The sequence below is a fragment of the Anomalospiza imberbis genome, chromosome 2 (genome assembly GCF_031753505.1).
Source record: "Anomalospiza imberbis isolate Cuckoo-Finch-1a 21T00152 chromosome 2, ASM3175350v1, whole genome shotgun sequence".
Classification (NCBI taxonomy): domain Eukaryota; kingdom Metazoa; phylum Chordata; class Aves; order Passeriformes; family Viduidae; genus Anomalospiza; species Anomalospiza imberbis.
In genome coordinates, this window is record NC_089682.1 from 52,990,378 (window position 1) to 53,011,286 (window position 20,909).

The window sequence follows — 20,909 nt, forward strand, 5'->3', positions numbered from 1 at the left end:
TTCATTTTAATCACATCAGCTTTAGCTTCTGTAAAAGCTACAATCTGCCTTTTTCTTGGAGTTTTGTCTTTTTTTCTTTGAAGTACTGGATCAAGTGGAAACAACCCAGACAGACTTGCACAATACACCCTGAAATATTAAACAGCTTGGGAAGTGTTTAAATGACAATTGAGGCTCATAAACTTGGGATCACTGCTTGGCACCAAAATCAAAGTACTGTGCTTGTGCACTGGCCAGTGCTGCAAACAAGGCAGCCTCTTGCAAAAGAACCCAGGTTTTAGACTTTCCAATGTCTAAAATGCAATGATGTGATCAGGATCATTAGCAAATATGGTTTGCATAAAAAACTCTTCCCTTTCCCCCTCCCATCCAAACTTTTCCTGGCAGTTAGCTAGAAACTGTGCTCTGGGTGGCCAAGTTCACAGCAGTAGTTAGGGGTCAGGTGACAGTCAGGTCTGTCTGCCCTCTGGACAAGCAGTCACCCTACAGAGTACTGCCAACAGAAAAGCACCAGGTTACTGCTTAGGTAAAAAGAGGTGCAGTTCAGTTCTGTGCTTCTTTGGATGGAGGAGGATTCATGTCATTGCTGCAGCTAGCTCTGCATGTGGAAATGGCCTTGACTTCAAAGACACCCTATGCTAGGCTTTGGTTATCTGGACTTGATAGCCACCAGCCAAGACACCCCTACAGAGGATTAAAAGGAGTAAGTCCATGAAGTGCAACATGAAACTCTCAGATAAGCTTCCGTCTCTGCTTTGTTTACAACAACAGTGACCACAGGGAGCTCCCTTTGGCTCTATGACCCTCTGCACTTCGTAAGCCTTCCCCCTGGACTTGTTCAGTCAGCAGGGAGATAGCACTGAACTGAACTGGTCTTGTTGTCTCCTTCCCGTCTCATGTGACTCTCTTCTGTCATGTTTGGAAGTTGGGGAGAATTTCAGCTACTCTCCTGCGTAGCTGGTTTCTTCTTTCTTCTCTTTCCCTTTCCTTTTTCATCAGTAATGGGTACTGCCTCCATGCCTTGAATGTGTTCAGTGTCAGTCTCCTGAAAGAAATTAGGGACACAAGGAACAAAGTGACAACATGCAGATGTGTACATGACATAACAGGCAATCAAAAGAGAACTTCTGTTTGAAAGGGGAATTCACGTCTTGAAGATTTGTCCTTTCTGCTGTTAGTCAGGGCTGTCACATGTTAAGCATCTATGTGCAGATCATTTCATTGAAATGTCAATCATGCTGGGGAAAAATAACATATTGCCCTTTTCTATTCCTCTCCACCAAGAATTCTGCTCTTCTCTCTGACAGGATTCATTAGCTGCTGTTTGCTTAGCACTCTAAAGATGAAAGAGGTTTTCTGAAGAATAAACAGGGCCTCTGAAAGAAATTTTTTTAGGAAAAATGCAGACTCATTTGGTCCAAACCAACCCCTTGGGAGTGCAGGTAGCTGGGTTCCAATTCTTACCTGATTTTAATCACTCCATCAATGTGCCCTTGCCTTGGGTTCCCATACAGGCAATAGGGAACCACAGTTCTGTCTAAAGAAGAGTTTGTTATGGCAAGGTCTGAACTGCCTTTTGCAAGTCAAGGAAGAGATAAAGAAGAATGTCAGGTGATTACACTCCTAATATCCAGTCTCTTCCTGGGTCTGACTTTCCCTTGGTTCCTCTCCAGTTCGCTAGCTTGTTAATGTTAAACTGTGCACTATTCAGACCTTACTGATACAGCAAGCTAGAACAGGTTTGCTTTACCATGTAAGAGGTGAATTCAATTTCATTCTTCTAAGGGGCTGCAGATCCTGTTGGGGCTGTGCACAGGCACATCCTATTTATGACTGCATGCAGCTACCATGTTTCCATGATGAGGCAGGTGAACAGGCTTCTGTTTTCTGCTGAACTTTGACAATAGTTCTTTCTTCCTGCTAGAATGCATTTCATGGGACAAAGAGTGGACTGGGTGTGTCCAGCTCCAGTCATGATTGGTAGAACTGACTGCTCTAGTTTTTGCTGCCAAGTCAGGCTGGTGATGGCATAAACGTAAAGACTCCTTAAGTAGGATTTCTAGTTGATCAACTTTGGATTTGTGAATTAAATCATCTGCTGTGGACAAAAAAGTACTATGTAATTCCTACACAATCATTTGGCTTGCTGTAATTGTACTTAAAGATTTTCCTTAGGCAGCTTTTAGCAGAAGCTGCATGGCCGGATCTGCTAATCAGCTTAGAAAGTTTCAGCTTCTTATCCTTACTTAGGCTTTCACTGTATTCTCTTTTTTCTCAGATTTAGAAGTCCTGTGAAGGGTGTCATTACACTTTCTTTTCCAGGCTGCATGGAAACTTAGCTTAAACATCTGCTGATGCTGTCTGTGCACAGAAGCAAAACACCAGCAGTATAGAACTTGTTCCATGTGTTCCTGGGGGCAAGATGACCTGTCAAAAGTAGCCCCTAAAATCATCTACAGGGTATATTAAACTAAAGTAAAAAGAACTGCTAGTAAGGGTATACACTCACTTGTTACTGTGTTCAGCAGCAATCTTCAGCCTCTCCCATAAGGCCCTTTTTTCCTCCATGGTATGATCAAACCATGCCCAGAAGCACTTCCTCATGAGGCAGACTGTGTGGAAGGTACTCGCTCTCTCCTCCTGGGCAGAGAGATAATCCTTGTACTGGGGAGGAGGACAAAGAAACAGGTGAGAATGGCTTTTTTTCTTCTTTTCTCTCCCAACCTCTGGCCCAATAAATAAAACAGTGCTGAGACTGTGGCAGTGAAGGGTGGTGGGCACGGGAGTGGAGGAAAATCAGCAGGGAGCAGGGTGAGACAGTAGACGGTGGACGAGCAGTGTGTAAGAGAAAATTCTGTGTGGAAGAGTGATGGAGAGTGAGAAGCTGAAAGAAGGTCTTTGAAAAAGGGAATAATGATGCTGGAATGGGGAGATAGCATAACTTGGCAAAGGTTGTGCTACAGGTGAGTGAATTGGCACTGTGGTTATGGGAAAGTGTGGCAGCAGCCAGCTCTCTTGGTATCATTTCTCCATTGTGGTGCAGGCCAACCTTTAGCCAGTTCCTGAAGCCCCATCTCAGTAACATATGGGAATAGAAGTCCTCAGCCCGAAACATCTTCTCCCTGAGACTCTGCTGGGTGTCCTGCAGCCAAGTAATCAGGCATTTCCTCTGCAGACCCAAGCTGTGGTGCCTTTCTGCCACCTGAGTAGAGACAGCAGCTGGTTACCCAAACTGATGACTACCTAAGTATAAAGCCACAGAAAACTGGGTGCACTAGAAAATCATCTCAGCTTTTTGGGGCAACCCAAATCTGGATTTCTGACAGCTGGAATAACTTAAAGGATCTCACAAAGAGGGGTCAGCATAAGGAACAAGACCAGTCTCTCTACCAGGCCCCTGCTGCATCACTTCTAGAGAATACCCTTTTGAATGAGATGCTCAGTTTAACTGATTGTGAATGGGGCAGAGGCATGGCCTGTAACAGCTTAGTCCAAGCCTGTCCATAATGCTGATCAGTGGGTGGACATATGGAACAGCTTGTATCCATCTACTTCTTCCCAGCTGGAAGCCTCTGTGCATTTGGTCAAGTACTGTGAGTAGCTCCAGTTCCAGTGATTTAAATGGAAGCTTTTCAACTTAGCCCTGGGCTCTGGCTGGATCTTCAGGATACAGCTGAGGGTTATCAGTCTCTCCCTGATAAGGGACGCTGACTCAGTCATGTGTGGAAATGTTTCTTTAGCAATACTCCTGTGCTGAGTTCTCGGAAGGTGCCACTCCCTGCTCTGCACTCAGAATAGGGCCAGGATAGAATAGATTGTTGGATAATCACCTGTAGTGTCCTGCCACTAGCAGCAGCCAACTCTGTACCAGCAACTTCATAGAGAGTGAAAGCCCTGATGATAGGCTGGGGTTAACTCCTGCAGCTAAAGTTGCTTGGCGCGGTATCCCACTGATAAGCTTTGCTCTGGAGTAAGAAAACTGACAGCCACATGTCATATGACTTTTTTTTTTCTGTTTAATCCTGTTTAATCAGCTATAAATGAGGATGCCATCCCTGTGGGTTTTTAATGGCTTTTCATGATTATTGTCAGATGGGCTAATTTAAAGAACTAATATAAGGCAGGGTATGCAGGGAGAATTTTGCTTTTTCCATCTCTACCTGGCCTAAAAGCCTATTAAGGCTTCTTCTAAGTGCTGCATCTACTTTTTCCCTTCCTCCTATGGCACCAGTTATTTCCTTTACCCTCAGCACTTACCACTAGGTTTTCCTTGGCTTGCTCCCTCAGCCTTTTCCATGGCACTATTCCCAGCTTTCTGAGAAGGACCTTCTCATAGTGATCTCTGGCCTTTTTCTGGAGCTGCTGCTGTTTCTCCAGCCTCTTCTGCTTCTCCAGTTCTTTCTGCAATACAAAAAGCAGTAGTTTTAATTCCCTCAGGATGAAGAGGACATTAAGCAATGGCAATACTTTATCATATTGGAGCTGGAGGTTCTGACCTGACAGGAAATAGGGATCTGCGTCATCTTTAGCACTGCAGACCAGACATGACCCCATGCAGTAGAACCTGTGTCCTAAAGCATGTGGCTTCTCCTGTGAGATGATGGTATTCCTGGACACTCCCTTGGGCTGTGTATCAGCCCTGGTGTTTGGAGTTACTGTAACAGATGTCACCTGTAGCTACCACAAGCATTGATGTAGCAGGAACCTTCTTTGATGTCCAAAACATGTCAAAAAATGATTCGGAGTTTATTCATGGACCCTACCACTTAATCTAGTCTAAACAGCAGGGGAGGGATGTAGGTATTTCATAACTACTTTTGACTGATACTCAGGAATGAAGGTCAAATGTTCTAAAACACTCAATCCAAGTAGAACAGTAACTGTAGGCTGAATTCCTGTAGGATTTCAAATGCGCTATTTGGGTTATTAGGACAACTCATTTCCAAGTAACACTAATACAGTGCAGCTATTCCTAGGTTAGCTCCAAGAGGAAAAGGTGCCCTTGATATAACTGTCAGGCTCGTTTACTTCTGAATCCTGTGTTTGGGACTGGTATCACTGCATACATCGGAGCAGTGACAAGAGTGCAAGGAATCTGAGAGTAGACTGAACATGCGGCCACTGTGAGGGGCTTATGTGGCTGTATTTCAGCATTCAGAGAATGTCCAGCAGCTGGGACCTCTAATCTTGCTGATGAGACAGGAGTATATACTTCATAGCACATTTGGGACACAGCCCTTCCCCTCACACTGCCAGAAAGGGGGCATTCTGTGAGTCTGTACTGTGGGTGCTGTGCTGTGGAACTCTGCTCTTCCAGTGAAGACCTTCAGTTCACATTACTCTGGCTGCTACTGAGTACCAGTGGGTAATGGATCTTCTTCCCTATCCCTGTTAAAGGGGAAGAAACAGGTGAGGCATTTGGTCACCAGCTTTTGTTGCCTTCTCTCCTCCCGGCGTTTTTCCTGCTGTGCTTCCTTTTCCTCGGCTTCCTTCCTCTGTCGTGCTTCCTCTTCAGCCTTCAGCTGGGCCTTGAATTGGAGAAAGGTGAAATTCAATTTGTTTCATGTGACCTGTTCCATGAACACAGATCTTTAAACTTTCTTGGTATTCCTCTAATACTGACCAGCATCTGAAACTTCAGCAGGTGAAGTTTCACACACTAGACACAATCTGTGCTCAAGAGTGAACAGTGAAAGGGACAGGGAGGAGGGACTGTCCTTTTTACTGCCTATATACATATCTATATCTATCTATCTTATCTATTTTTCTATATATGTACATGCATATCTTTGCCCTAGATTATAGAATTTGTCTACTCTTCCTCTAAAAAAACTGTAAACCATACACCAAGTAATTTATTGAGAACTTGATTACTGAAGTCAGTTCTGAATCCCTAGGCTCTGCTCTCAAGTTTCATTTCCACATGCGAAGCAGCATTACAGGTACCCAAACATATTTCTTTCCCCAGACACTGAATATCACACTTTCTAATCCTAATGCCATTTACTAGCAATATTTTCAGTAACAGTTTAATACCCTGACTTGAAGAAGGCTCCTCTGTTGGATGTGTACCACAGAATTTGTATATTAACTATATAAACATTGTCAGTATCTTCCCTCTTCAGCAGAGATTTGTCCGGAATATACAGATTTTTACTAGGTGAGACTGCATGTCGTCAAGCAGCATGTGACCAGAGAGGAAAGGCAGAGAGGGGAACCCCACCACTGCCATTTCCTACCAAGTGGATCGCTGTGTGCACTTCTACCCTTACCATTCTCAGCAAAGACAAGCTACAGTCATGGGGTAGGTGTGAAAAAAGTGCTGGGAAATAGTAAGGGAGGCTGCCTCTAGAACTGCAACTTCAAGATGAAGTGTCTGTCTATGATACAGGAGGGGTGGTGCTGCAAAAACAGCAGTAACTACTTCTGATATGTGATGGATATTTGCTTTCTCACAAGTCATAAAACTCCTGTTTTGGATAAAGGGCCTTTTCTCAGTCCCTGACTCCAGGTTTAAATTAGGATTTCTTGTAACTGGAATGATGTGAAAGATACTTTATTTCATTTTCTGCTTCCCTTACCAATTTTTCCTCTGCTTTTTGTTGTTTGGCTTCTTCTATTTTCTTCTTCTGTTCTGCCCGCTGAATTGCTCTCTTCTCCATCCCTGCAGAAACAAAGGACATAGGGTTTAGTGGAAATGAGCTGTGGTGTAATGGCAGAAGTTTGGTGAACAAGGATGCATCACTCTAAGCCAGGCCCCCACTGCCCTGGCAATGTCAGAACAAAGGGACTTGCTTCCTGCTGCTCCTTGCAGCTGGCAGTGTCATGAACAAGGAACCTATAAACGTTTGTAAGATGACTCAGGACCATGGCAATTACATTCTCTCCGCCCTCCTTGGTTGACAGTCACAATCATGAGGCTCAGTTATGAAAGAACTGTGTTCAGAGGGTTTGTCCCTCCCTACCTTGCCTGATTGAGGGCTGAGGCTCAGGGCACATGATTTAGCAGCAATTGCTCTGAGCTCTCCAGTAAGCTCTAACTGCTTATTTAAAAGCAATTTCATGACAGCATCACTGTCACAGGGACATACAGGTACTTGGTCCCACTAGTAAGAAACTACTGCTTAATGCTTCTTTTGGAAGGTAAATTGCAATGGAGTGATCTTGCGGGCCATCAGCAAAGGTGTTACACACAGAACATGCAGAGGAGTTGGGAACCTGTGCTTGCTTCCTCTGCAGTTGAAAACAAAGCACGGGCTGGAGCAATCAATAACTGGGAAGCATTGAAGTGTTTTGACCACAGTATGTTTCCTCAGATTCTTTTCGCCTCTCAGCTGTCCCAGGATTCTCTGCTAAGGGACAACCATTCAATGATAACTGAATTTTTCTGGGATCTTTAAACACAATTACTTGAATGCTCGGAAAAATGTTTGCTATCTCTAAGGTGTACAGAGATCAGGAAAATCAGGGTGAACGATGGCTTGGACTAGGTAGCATTGAAGATGAACACAGGTAGTGAAAGACATATTAATGCCCACTGTCATGGCCAAAAAGGTCTGCTGATCCCAAACTATTGAAACATCACAATGATTATATTCCAGACAACCTTTCATGCAGACTGTCACTACCCTGCATTGATACAGAAGAACTTGACCTAGGGATATAACAGAACCCTGATTCTACTTTACTGATGAAAAGGCTATGTTGCATGTTTATTGTGGGCCAGTGTGGCCAGAGAAGGGGAGCTATCTTACAAAAGGCAGAGATCTGGAGTTCCTTCCCCAGCCTGGGTATTGTTGTCTCACAAAACCTTGGCTAGGCACTTAATTCCCTCTGAAATCTCAACACCTCTGTCAAAGCTGGATGAAAATGACTGGCTAGTTTAACTGTTTCTTGGATGCATAATGAAGGGAACGAGACTGATGGCAAAAAACCCTGTACAGCTTCTTCTGAGCCTTGTCACAGCAGAGACAACCACAGGTGTTGCAACAACTGCCACAACAGTGTACTAAGTGTGGACATGAGGGGCCTGCAGTGTCCCAGGTTTTACAGATGCCTGACTCAGACAGGAAAACAGCTTACCCTCTCCTCTCACAGCACTTGTCAGACTGGGAAAGAAAGTGCAGAATTTTACTTACACAATATCATCAGCCAGCAAAGTTGAGGAAAAGACAGACACTTCCATATAAACTCTTGAGAAAAGTGGTCTGGAATGGTGTTTGTTGTCTAGAACAATACCTTTCAGTATAGGATGAGGTGAGGTCAGCCGGCTGGAAGGCCTCCTGCCTTGCATTGCTGCCCTAGTGTTTTCTGGTCCAGGAGAATCAGGTGGGCTGTGAAAGAAAAAGAGTAAGGAAGTTCTTCACTGAATGTGGTCAAACTATGTCTCACACCTACCACCTATGGCCTTGTACTTCCTGTTCTCCATTGTGCTGCATTATCCCTGATACACCTTTCTTTTGCTTGCAATGGGACTGATGATGCACCCTTGCAAAGGAACTGAGGGCTCCTGCATGGTCTGAAATAATGGAGGATGATGCTATTTTCCTTCATAACTAAATAGATCCCTGCTGCTACTAGGGGTGACACTGGTGTTGCTGTTTGTAAGTGGATCTTGTATGGATCACCTGATGTTGAGCCAGTGCAGGGAGGGAGAAGGAGAGAGAACTGCAACCAGTCTGATACTTCCTTTGAGGCTAAGTCACAGCTGAGAGGAACAGCAGACAGCACTAGCATGACTGAAATGTGCCTGGCAAATTCTGGCTCAACTTGAGTGGGAATGAGACATGATGACTAACTGACCCTTCTTTATGGAGGGCATATACCTCAAAGGGGTTGTATTCTTGCATCTGGATTCTTTTTTCTCCCTGGTTTGAGAAACAGAACTCTGAAACCTCTGGGTTACAGCCATAGCTTGTGCTGCCTCTTCTTTATCTCTGCTCAGGTTCTGATTTTCCTGCAGTTTAAGGATCAGCTCTTTCTGTTTCTGAAGCTGCTGCCTCTGCTCCTCAATCACACGTTGCTGGAAGGCGTGATGGTGCTCAAAACGACTACCATAAGCAGGAGATGTCTTTGGACAGAGTGCCTGAAACTGCTGGAGGACCGTGGCTATTTGATTCCTGTACATAGTCTGGTTCTGGGCACTCAGGGCTGCATGTTTAATGGTAATCTCCCAGGCAAATTTGGGGTTGCTGCAGAAATGAGATGTGTGAACAATATCCCAACAAGACTGGTCCCTGGTCTGATCAGGCTCTTTCTGTATGAGGCAAGTTTCAGTTGGCTAGGGAAAAACAAAAAGAAATGAGGAAAATTTGGCATTGATTAAAACCAAGCACTCTTCTGCCCTTCCTGCATAGTGTTTTTTTTTAATGCAAATCTAGTGAGATGCCTGAGAAGTAGGGTAATCTCAGCTATGCAATCCTTATCCAGTCAGGCCAGAGGGGCCCCATCATGCACAAAGTGGAGGCTGTGGAAAAGAACTCTTAAGAAGCCTTGTGCCTTTTCACCAAGAGGAAGAAATCCTGATTTGGCAAGAGCTTTGGCAGGAATACATCCTGACTATTTTGTTAGGGAGCACATCTTAGGACAGCTCATTTCTTGGGGATTCCTTTTTGGACTGTGTTGTCCCTGCTCAGAGCTCAGATGGAGAATAAAATTAAAAACAGTTGTTGAAGTGATCTACACAGCTGATCTACTGAACAGTCCCCTTTTAAATGGAAGAGAAGTCTTCAAGGTCCTGCTTCCTCATGCCTCTTTTCCAGCTTTGATAAATGTTACCACAAAACAGGTGCACAGTGGAGAATGAGGCTGCACCTTTCTGACACATGGTCATTCTCTGAAGAGGCATCAGCTATATGGTCTGCTTTCTGGTTCCTAGGTCAAATTCTAAATTCAGTCCCATTCCTTGAGCACAAATTTTACCAGTGCAGCAGAAGAAAAATACGGGCCTACTAGGATAGTATAAGCACTGAAAGAAATCAACTTTTCCTTACACTTAAGCAAACAGAGAGCTTGACCTGTAATATGTGTGTGTGAGCTCTGATACTGACTCTGATGTGGTACAGGTTTTATAGACAGAAGGGAAGGTGGGGATCTAACCCGACAAATGACCATTTAAGGAAGCAACCTCTGATTCTCCTCTCTTACTTCCCTGTGATGGGCATTATCCTGAAACAGCCAGTGACAACCTTTTTTCCCCCCATAGTTAAAAGCAGGAAAGCTGCACTGGCATGAAAAATATCTCTTGCCATGCAGTCAAGTTATTCTTTTTAAGTCTAAGCTGGCATCAAAGATGTAACTAATCTCTCAGTAAAAGTGGTCTGGGGGTGGGATGCTCATTGCGACTACTCAGAGTACATGAAGGGTTGTTCTTTGGCAGCACTAGAGATTATTTTTAAAACTCATCCATTATCCTTCACATTTGCCTCTGATTTTTAGACTTCTCTCCTGAACAGTTGCAGGCAGGTATTTGGGGGTAATCCCGGGAAAGAAGCTTTCCTCTCGGACAATGTACTCTTTATTTCAGACTGCATAAAGTAAGTACTTTCTGAGAATACTGATATGCCAATAGACAAAAGTACATGAGAAGGATTTACCTTGTCTTGCTCTAAATCTTGATGATGATTTACTTCTGCTGTTCCAGGCTTGTTAACCTCCAGTGGCCTGTCCCCACGTGTCCCCAGTGATACAGCCTCCAGCAGCTGTTGCATCTTTCTCTTTGTCTGCTCCCTCTTCATCTGCAGCTCTCGCTTTTCCGTCTCCGCTCGGCTCCAGCGCTGCCAGCCCAGAAAGCAGCAGCGCAGGAGGCGTCGCTGGTTGTGCTCCACAGCCAGTTGGGTTTTCCTGAATGAGAAAGTGTTTGTGTTATGGCAGAAGTGAGGCTTCTGCCCAGGCACAAAGCCACATCACTTGCTGAGTCTTTTTGCTGCTTAACTCTGAAGGCCCTCTGAAGTTGTACAGTGCTCCTCCAAGGAGGAGTGGGAGGGCAGAAAGCATGCCTGCTATGCTGAATTAAGTTTCACTAGTTCACACTTTGCAATTTCCTGTGGCATCTCTGGGATGCAGGACAGCTGCAAAAGAGTTATCATGTTCCCTGGCCAGCTGCATATGGGGAAGTGACAGTGTCTCACCACTGCAGCCTGCCAGACACCTGCGAAGGGAAGTATCTTCTCTGGATGATAGGGAATTCATCCAACAGCCTCCTTAACGAAAGGCACTGGCCAAAATGATCTCTGCTATGCATCTACTGAAACAGCAAATATATTAATCAGGAATAAATTTGGCAACTCATATTCTCTGCAGTCCAGAGTGAGCTAGGGTGAGTTTTCTAGGAAAGATGCCTACAGAGACTGAGACACAGGCTTGTTGGAAAGTGCTAAAGCTCTTGTTTATATCTGTCCTCCTTTTCAACTGTGCCACAATGCCTCTAGCAGACTGCAGGCAGTGTAGCAATTTTCTCAAAAAGCTGCTGTTTCCCTCCTGCTGGATAACTGACAAGCTCCTTTTACAGTCCCTGATCACTGCTCTGCCCAAGTACGGCTGCATAGGAGGATTTCCACAGTAAAGGGTCACTACCTGTTTTGATCTTGGAGATGAACTTTCAATTGCTTTGTCTCCTGCTCTACTTTCTGGGCCCAAGTATAGTTTCTCCAAGCTTGTAGGGCCTTCAGTTGGCATCTCCAGTCAGCAAGGGCTCTGGCTTTTCCCATTTTAATTCTGTGCTCCAGAATGACTTTCAGCCAAGCAGAGAAATGTCGCTGCAAGCACTGCATGGGAGAGTTTCAAAAAACCAATGAGCAAGATACAGCCTGTCAAACAAATACTGATCCCCTCTGCCCTTTGCCTATTCTGGCTTTCCTTTCCTCTGGATTCTTTTTCAATAATCCTAATTTTCAACAATTATATTGAGGATTAAAAAAAAAGTACTGCAGAGCATGAGCAGGTCTTCTACAAAGAGCAGAAAAGGTCTAGAAAGAGACATCATATCAAGGGGCTCTATGCTTTGGAGTGAAATGCACTTAGTTCACCAAGTATAAAGGAATGAAATGGGTGAGGAACATACAATTTCTAGAGACAGGGAAAGTATTTTCAAATCTAGAAAATGTCTTAGATGCTACAGATAAGAATAAATCTGTGAATAACTGCTGCTTTAAAAAAAAAAAAAAGAATTTTTAACTTAGACAAAAATCAAGATGCTTCCTAGAGTGAATTTATGACACGGCCTCAGCTCATCCTTGTTCAGCAAGAAGCCAAACCTTTCCCCTATTGTGTAATTAAACTTGCGGCCTTTGGGAGTAATTTACATTGTACAGAGCAGCAATTTGCTCTCTAATCTACCCCATAATTCTAGCCCTGTCACTGCAGACACTGTTCATTTTGACCCTCCAAGTGGGTCAACTTAGAGGACTCTGCTGTTCCCCTTTTGTCATAGTGCCTTGTGTTAATTGCATTCCTCTCTCACTGAAATCTTCAAATGGAACTTGCAAAAAGTCAATGCATTAGCTGTTTCTTTCTGCTTTAGGAAAGTAATCAAAATGTCACTAATGCTTAGCTCAGCCAAGCTGTGTCTTCTTACATTATGCCAGTCCTGAATTGTTTTGTGGTTTCATTCAGGCTTATCTTCACAGCTTAGATTGTGCTGGAGAGTGGTTGTGTACTGATAAATAGCAGCCAATCCCAAATCCAGCAGATGGGCAGGTGGATTGAGCTGTGAGGAGAATCACCATAAAATCTACAGGATTCTTCTGCTGAAAAAAACCCCAGATGTAGACATACAGACATCAACAATGATGACTGCTCTATTAATTAAAAACATTATGGGATGGATGACATTCATACATGCACTCAGGAAATTTATTTCCTTTGCTGAGACAATATAAAAAGTATTCAGTACTAAAATATCACTCTTTAGTTGTGAATATTTGATAAGCATTTAACCCATAGCTGACCATGGTACCAGAATAATGAAGGTGAAACAAAGGGGTTCCTACTAGTAATTATTACAGTTTGTTTGCCTCAAAAGAGCTGTTGCAGTAACACAGAATATCCTACTGCACCCAGTGGAAGAGATCCTTGAGGAACCTGTTACTGTGGATGTGCTGGCATGCATCAACTCTCAGAGCCACTGCTCAAAATTCATCCTAGGCTGTAGCATTTCTCTTTCCTCTCCCTGTTCCTGAACTAGAGTGTACAAGGCAATCTTTAAAAGGTCTTCCCATGCACACAATAAGGGCTTCTCAGGCCTTTTTTTCTGCCACTTTCCCCTTTTAATTACTTCCTTAAGGGAAAATAAATCTCACTCCACTTCCTCCTCTGTACATCTCCTTATTTCTTGATTGCAGAAGCCTTTATGGTCTCATCTGTCTTGACAGCCATGTCTTTTCCACAATTCTAACTGAAATGTCCCACTGAATACACTTGAGGCAAAGGCCCAGTGGCGTTGGCACCGCAGGATTTCTTGCTCCTAGTCCTGTAAGACACTTTGGCCCTGCTTTCCTACTTTTCTGGTATCAGGAGGTCTTTGAAAAAGTAAAAAATTCTGTATAACCAGGGCTTTTACTTCAGGTTTGCAAATGGTAACCAAGGGCAGGTAGCTCAGTCTCAGATAAAGAAAGGTGATGCTCACTCTCTGCTTACTGGTGTGAATCCTGCGCAGCAGCTCCTGAGTCTTCCTCTGTTTCTCCTCTTCTTGCTCTTCTCTCTTCAGGACCAGGGGTGGTGACACAGCAGACACCTCCTGCATTGACAGCTTCTGAGTATTTTCTTGTCTCTTCCCCTCCCTGGAAAGTGAACAAACACACGGATCTAGTATCATGATATACAATCTAATACCTTCTCTTTTTGGCCAATGGTAAGAGAACCACCTCTACAGCTTAGAAATTTGCTGATTATTTTAACTCTGCCTTCTTAAAAACCACCTCTGTAATGGCTTAGGGTCCCAGAGATTAAACAGTCCAATGCATTTCCTAAACACAGAAAGCAGAAGAAAATAGTAAATTATTTCAGTAAATATTTCATTAAAGCATCTGTATAAGAATATTTAGGATCTCAGGGCTGCTTAAGTAAATAAATGCCATCCCTAAAAGGGACATCTCTCTGACAATCTAAGCTCAGCAGAAAATAAATAATGTCTCTGCAGAATTCTCAGCCAAGAATGCTCTTTATTCTCTCATAGTAGGGAAAGTATTGCAAGTACTAGACTTTCAACATAGACTTCTGTTCTTTTATTTTTTTCTGTGTACTGGCTTTCATGTGGCATTAGATGCTAACAAAACTGGATGCTAACATTATGGATGTGGCATTAGATGCTAACAAGCCACAGAGTTGATGGAGAGAATGCACAGTGGTGCAAGCACTCTGCTACTTTGTGATTCAGTGTACATACCGTAATGTCTGAGGGGAGGATAACACTATCCTTAGCACACTTTCCCACTCATGAAAAACTCTGCCACTGACGTTGGTAACAGAGGACTAAAAGGTTTTGGGAGAGTTCAGTCAGCAACAGCTGTTTTGTTAGGAATCACCACTGCTCTTATATTTAACAAAAGGACCTTATAAGTAGTTTTCATCTCTCCACACCTCCTCCACCCTTCCTTACATTCTCCAAACTTTTGCCACGGTGTACTTCTTCTCAGCCATTTCCTTTCTCAGCTTCACTATTTCCCTCTGGATCTCATCTTCCTCCTTCTTAGCCTGCAGGGCCTTCCTTCTGTCCTCCTCCTGTGCTTGGAGCCTGGCCTCAGACAGAATTGCTTTCTTCAGGGACTCTTCTTGTCTCTGAAGCTCTAAAGCCTTCTGATGCCTCATTCTGTTTTCTTTCACCTGAGCAGGAGCAAATTGGCAAAGGTCAAAGCAAACACCCAAGGCTGAAGAATTTGAAGTTCACTGTACACTGACAGGGTAGGTCAAAATCCACCCTTCACATTAAGCGAGAAACCTTATCCATAGCAGAGACTGACTGGAGAGACTGTCCTCTTGACCAGCAAAACACTCCATGTGAGAGAGTGAAATTAAATCAATATTCCTTAATGGGAGCAAACTCAGAACTGACAGCTCTTCCTCTCAGTCTTCAGAGAAAGGAGGAAAACCTGAACAGTTTTAGTGAAAGCTGACTGTGCAAACTACTGCTGAAAGGCTGATGTGCACATGGAGATGCAGTAAAGTTTTAGCTGAACTGTGGAAGAGTATCTTTACTTAGTTGCTTCCAAGTCAGAGATTATTGCAAGCTCTGAGAGAATACTGGGGAGGTATCACTGAGCATTTACTCTAATCCTATAATCCTCCACCTTATTCCTTTTAACTGAGCTGTCTTGCCTGCTCACCTGCTTGTGTCTGAGCTCCATGATTATTCGTGGATCTGCAAGTTTGTTTTTTTCCTTGATCTCTTCAAGTCTAAGATGTTTCGCTATCCCACAGTTCACAGCTTCACTCTGCAAAAGATGCTGGAGGTATTTCTGGACAGAGGAACTTTCCATTTCACATTCCAGATAGCTGTATAAGTCTGAAATGAGAAATTCAGATTATCTCAGGCTAGTCTGAAATGAATAAACCCTTCTGTCTCAGATCACAAAGCCTAATGTAATTAAAGGGATCACTTCCCCAGACTGTGAATGCATTTCTGATGAACGTGGACACACTGACTGCACTCCATTTATCCCCAGTCTTAGTCTCCCATTGAACACGCTAGAGCTGTAACAATGTTTCATCCATATTTTACTGTCTTGCCTCTGAGCATCTCAAATGGCTGTATAAATTTGACAGGCCTCAAAAATACCTGTTCACAAAAGAAAAAAAAAATCTTTTGTACAAAGGGAGACATTGAATGTTTATGAGTCACATTTAATGCAGCCCTACAGCAAGATGCTGTAAGGATCTGGGGGACAAAATCATCACATTTAATCTTGTTTCTACTGAGTCCACTGTCCTGGCCTCAAAACAACTCTTACCTTTCAGTCTTTCAGATAAACCATAAGACCTGACCTCCTTCCCCAGCAGAGACTCAAAGAGGAAACCAGGACCTGCTTTGCAGTGCTCTCACCATCAAAGTGCTCATACTTTGGAGGGGCTGCAGAAGGCTCTTCCTGAAGCACAGAGTCAACTTCCTCTTCTGCATCGCTCAGCTCCAGCTGCAGTTGGGACTTCATCCAGTTACTGAGCAGCTCCTGGGCTACCATGAAGAAAGAGACTGATGACTTCACTTGCTTAAAAAAAACCATATGGCTAAGTGTAAACTAGCAATAGTCTGGGATAGTTATATCACATGCTAGGAATGACTGAAACCTGATCTGAAACAGAAAATGGAATAAAGCTAATAGTTCTGTTCTTGTCTTCTTGGTCTGTAAAAGAAAAAGAAGAGAAGGTGGCAAGCTTTTTCCCTGTCATGTATACCAGAAATTAATTCTTCTCCACCTCATTTTTACTATGATTCTGTAGGCATTTAGACCACTTGTGATTATTTTCTAGCATTTATCAAGGAGATGGAATTCACTTGAGGTCATTAATACTTTTGATAGCTTTCATATGTTTTACCACTGCACTTGCAGTGGTAAGGGAAGACACTTAGATGGTTTCCACATGCACAGCCAAGGCTGTCATATGCTAAATTCAAAAGAACCATTGTTTGGACAAACTTTTGCTTCATGTGTACAGGTTAACCCTTTGCAAGTACCACAGAAACAACTGGTGAGTCTAATTACAAATCTGTCAAACTTCACCTGGAACTCAGGGTCATGGGTGCAGCTACAGGAAGGCACCCATGATGAATGTGGTACTCCTCAGTGAGTTCAAATGCCTAATGAACAACTGGGTATGAAGTCCTTCAATGGACTGTTTGTATCTCCATTCTTTTCTGTGGAAAAATGAAAAAAAATTCCTTTTTCAGATTTTCTTGTCAAAAGCAAGCTCGGCTGGCCTTGCTGCATGGGTGGTCAAGCTGCTCCTGGAGTGGGACACAGGGCTGTAAACTGCAAGGCATCAGGAGCAGCCCCACAAGAAGCACAGCAACCCTCAGCCATCTGTGCGGCGAGGATGGACAAAGAGCTGGGATCCCAGCAGCCACACCAGCAGGAGTCATGACACAGTGTAAGACATACAGTCAGTGGACAGGAGCAAACAGCTGCTCCTCATATCCACTCCTAACACACAGTGAAAGATGATCCCTGGCATTTCTAAGGCGATAAAGCCTTTTTCAAACTTTCTTTGAAAATGGTGAGTTTTTTGAAGAAAACATAAATAAATTTTTTGTCCTTCAAATCACTTTTATTCTCTTTCATAATCTTTCCAGCCAGATCAGGAACAGGGAAATATATCTGATAACAGAAAGAAGAGCAGAAAACAACTTGCCACTTGGGGAAGGGTTACTTTTTTGACTGGGGTTTGTGATCTTCTTGTAACTAGAGTAAAAGTCTTCTGGCACTTCTCTTTACAAAGTGAGCTTTGTGTAGTTACTACCGTTAAGTATTGTAATAATGGATTCCAGGTGAAAGAATTTCAGTTGAGCTAGGAACAATTCTGAGGGTCTGGTAGGTATAAAAAGAAAAATTATAGCAGAGAAGGGCAAACAAAAATAATAAAGAAACACGAGGAAAGCAAGCAACCTTTCCACCAAAGGAGAAGACAAGGCTTTTCACCACAGCAAAGACAGCTCCTTTGGAGCCATTGGCTGTATAATGCATTCAGACAGTGCACTGTAAGCAGGTAAGTGCATTCCATGCTGTTAGCTGAAGCTTTGAGGATTACAAATGAAAAAGCTGACTTCCTGGATTCAAGTGGGTGCTCTTAAGATGTGTCATCATCTTGTTCTATAATGCTGACTTTTGATTCTTAAAAGAATGGGTAACTCAGTTTTTAAAATACTGTCTCCTATCAGCTTTTTACAGTGCAGACACATTTCTAGCACTGATGGGTGATAATTTCCCTTCTTTTTGTTTTTGAAACCTACCACAGCTTTACTTTCAAACTTCAGCAAGCACTTTTAGCTGTAGGCTTTACAGAAGAAATATTTATTTAGGTAACTAGTGAGGAAAATTTTGCATGGGAATCAAAATAAAACCACAGTTATTTATAGATGTGAAATTTACATAGAGCTACTCCACAAACTCCATTTCCACAACTAATCTGCTATCATAAATATGTCAGGTGATTTCACCTGGTTTCCTGTAGCACACTAACTTGGTTTTGACCATACAGTGTATCTTCAAGGTCAGTTCTTATCCTTGTCTTGGCCTGGTATCTCCAGGAGACAGAGAGTTTATCCTTCTCTCAGGTATGCCATTTAAGTTCTGCCTTGAACTCCAGCAATTGATCCTTCTTATGCCCTTCTCCATTAGATGAAAGATATCTTACTACAAACTGCTTCGTGTGAACTCAAGCTTTGCAAGAGCCTGTTCATTAGATGAAAGATATCTTAGATATCTTAGATGAAAGATATCTTACTACAAACTGCTTCTTGTGAACTCAAGCTTTGCAAGAGCCTGTTCAGGTCAGAATGACAGAGCTGGATCAAGAACAATTCATTTTAGGCATCTTGTGGCAAGCAGAATTTTACCTCACCTTCCTCACAGGCCTCATGATGAACTTGAAGCCATTCTGCAGTTTCCAAACTTGTCACAGGACCCCAAGGCCTCTGTGGACACCTTGACTTTTGAAGGGAAAAAGCTTCAGAGACAGCATACTCAGAGGCTTGGTCCACTCTCTTAAATTAAAAAAAGGAAAACATTTCTGAGGATATTCATTTTTACACTTCCTATATCCACATTTTTCTGCCAGAGAGCAAACATCAGCAAGAATGTAACACAAAAGCATGGCTGTTATAAAGGAATAGATTTTTTTTTAATGCATTTCTACAACTGCTTGATCACATAAACTGGACTTAGAAGTCATTAGGCAATAAATACTCATTTGGCAATTAGTGACAAACACAGAGACTGGAGAACACAGAGAAAACAGAAACATCCAGGCCCTGGGGGCTGGATGGAGACTTGCTGAACTGGTGCCCAGCTGAGAGAATTCCTGTCCCATATTCATCTTTCTGAAATGTCAATGGTCCTGACGTGTCACTGTGTTTTCACAAGTAACACCTGTGCCCCAGACAGTCCAGATTTCTAAACTCCTTCCCTCTGTGCTGTTGCCAGAGGCTCAGGATACTGCCTGAGGAAGCAGACACACACTCCTACCTGCCACAATAAGCAGGCTGAAGGTTGGGAGCATGTGTGTGCCCAAGGAAGCAAAACAAATGGAACCTCACCCTAGAATTCATTTTCAATGATGTGAGGTGATTGCAGGTGCAGGACACAGTGCTTTGGGGTAAATTTCTTGTATTGCTTGCCCTAAAAACCTGCAGCACTCCTCAACAGCAAGTTTTTTGTGTTGAGTTTTATGCATAGCAACAAAACACCTTATTCTTCATATTCCTCTAATCTTTGGATTGGAAGGTACCTTTACAGGTCGTATACTTCAGCCTCCCTGGCATGGGCAGGGACATCTTTGATAACACTAAGTTGGATGGGAATGTTGCATGTTGAATGTACTTGAGGGCAGGAAGGCTCTGCAGAAGGGTCTGGACAGGCTGGATTGAAAGGCTGAGGCCAGTTGCATGAAGTTCAACAAGGTCAAGTGCCAGGTCCTGCACTGGGGTCACAACAACCCCAGGCAGCACCACAGGCTGGGGGAAGAGTGGCTGGAAAACTGCCTGGCAGAAAAGGACCTGGGGGGGCTGGCTGACAGCAGCTGAATGTGAGCCACTGTGTGCTCAGGTGGCCACGAAGGTCAATGACATCCTGGCCTGTACCAGCAATAGTGTGGCCAGCAGGACCAGGGCAGGGATTGTCCCCTGTACTTGGCACTGGTGAGGCTGCCTTGTGTCCTGTGTCCAGTTCTGGGTCCTTAAATGCAGGAAAGACTCTGAGGTGTGTATTCAGAAGTCAGAGCTGCTGAAGGGTCTAGAGGAGTAGCTGAGGGAACTGGGATTGTTTAGAATGGAGAAATGGAGGTTCAGGGGTGAACTTGTCACTCTCTACAACCATCTGAAAGGAGGAGGTAGCCAGGTGGGGGTTGGTCTCTCTTCCCAGATAATAAGTGACAGGATAAGGGGGAATAGCTTCAAGTTTTGTTATAGGATATTTAGATTGGATACTAGGAAAAAATCTCTTAACTGAAAGGGAGACCAAGCATTGGAACAGGCTGCCCAGGAAAGAGGTTGAGTCACCAACCCTGGAAGCGTTCAAAAGCCTTGTGGATGTGGCACTTGCGGTCACAGTTTGGTGGTGAATATGGTGGTGCTGGATTAATGGTTGGACTCGATGATCTTAGAGGTCTTTTCCAACCTTAACGATTCTGTGATCTTCAGCCACCTCAGGTTACTGACAGCCCCGTCTAACCTGATCCTGAATATCACTGCCCATGTTATTCAGCCTTGGCCCATTGTTCCAAGCCACCCAAGCCTCGGCAGGGACTAAGGAAAACCACAGCGTTCCAACCTCCCGTGCCTCTTCCAGAACCCGAGTTTCACAATGCCAACTTCGGCGCCTTTCGCTCGAGTCCAGCGCCGACTTCCCACCCGCCGGCAAACCGCACAGCCCTGGGAAACCTCATCCGTGATCCTGACCCCGCCGTCAGGGTGCCCGCGATCCCAAGGAAACGGGGGTCCCAGGGAAGCGTCCCGCCGCCGGCGCCCCCCGAGCCGCTGAGGCGAGCGGGCCGCGCTCCCCTCGCCGTGCCCCGTTACCTGCGGGGGGCGCTGCCCGCGGAACGGCCTCGGCCGCTGCCCCGTGAGGGCCATGGCCGCGCCGGGCACCGCCGCCCGCCGCCCGCCGCCCTCGGCCATGGCAACGGAAGGGCGGAGCCCGCCCGCCGGCGCCCGGTGATGACGCCCGGCGCGGGGCCGGGGCGGGAAGGGGCGGCCCGCGTTCCCC

At 44.3% G+C, this 20,909-nt stretch overlaps 1 protein-coding gene across 5 annotated transcripts; it reads right to left on the reverse strand.

The window, feature by feature from the left end:
* Positions 1-599: 599 nt before the first annotated feature.
* Positions 600-20,860, reverse strand: CCDC191 (coiled-coil domain containing 191). 5 transcript variants are annotated; one of them, XM_068181088.1, is made up of 16 exons: positions 20,723-20,860; positions 18,550-18,691; positions 16,037-16,165; positions 15,321-15,499; positions 14,597-14,820; positions 13,625-13,778; positions 11,575-11,765; positions 10,596-10,842; positions 8,826-9,280; positions 8,239-8,333; positions 6,582-6,664; positions 5,427-5,528; positions 4,258-4,401; positions 3,050-3,202; positions 2,510-2,664; positions 600-1,045 (listed from the first exon to the last, which is right to left on the reverse strand). In XM_068181088.1, exons 1-16 carry the CDS (start codon positions 20,819-20,821, stop codon positions 913-915), a joined length of 2,685 nt encoding a protein of 894 aa, XP_068037189.1. In that variant the 5' UTR covers positions 20,822-20,860; the 3' UTR covers positions 600-912. The 5 variants fall into 5 exon arrangements, with proteins under 5 accessions (XP_068037189.1, XP_068037191.1, XP_068037190.1 ...); XM_068181090.1 differs by having other exon boundaries at positions 16,037-16,160; positions 20,723-20,850; XM_068181089.1 differs by lacking the exon at positions 3,050-3,202.
* Between the last annotated feature and the right edge of the window lie 49 nt (positions 20,861-20,909).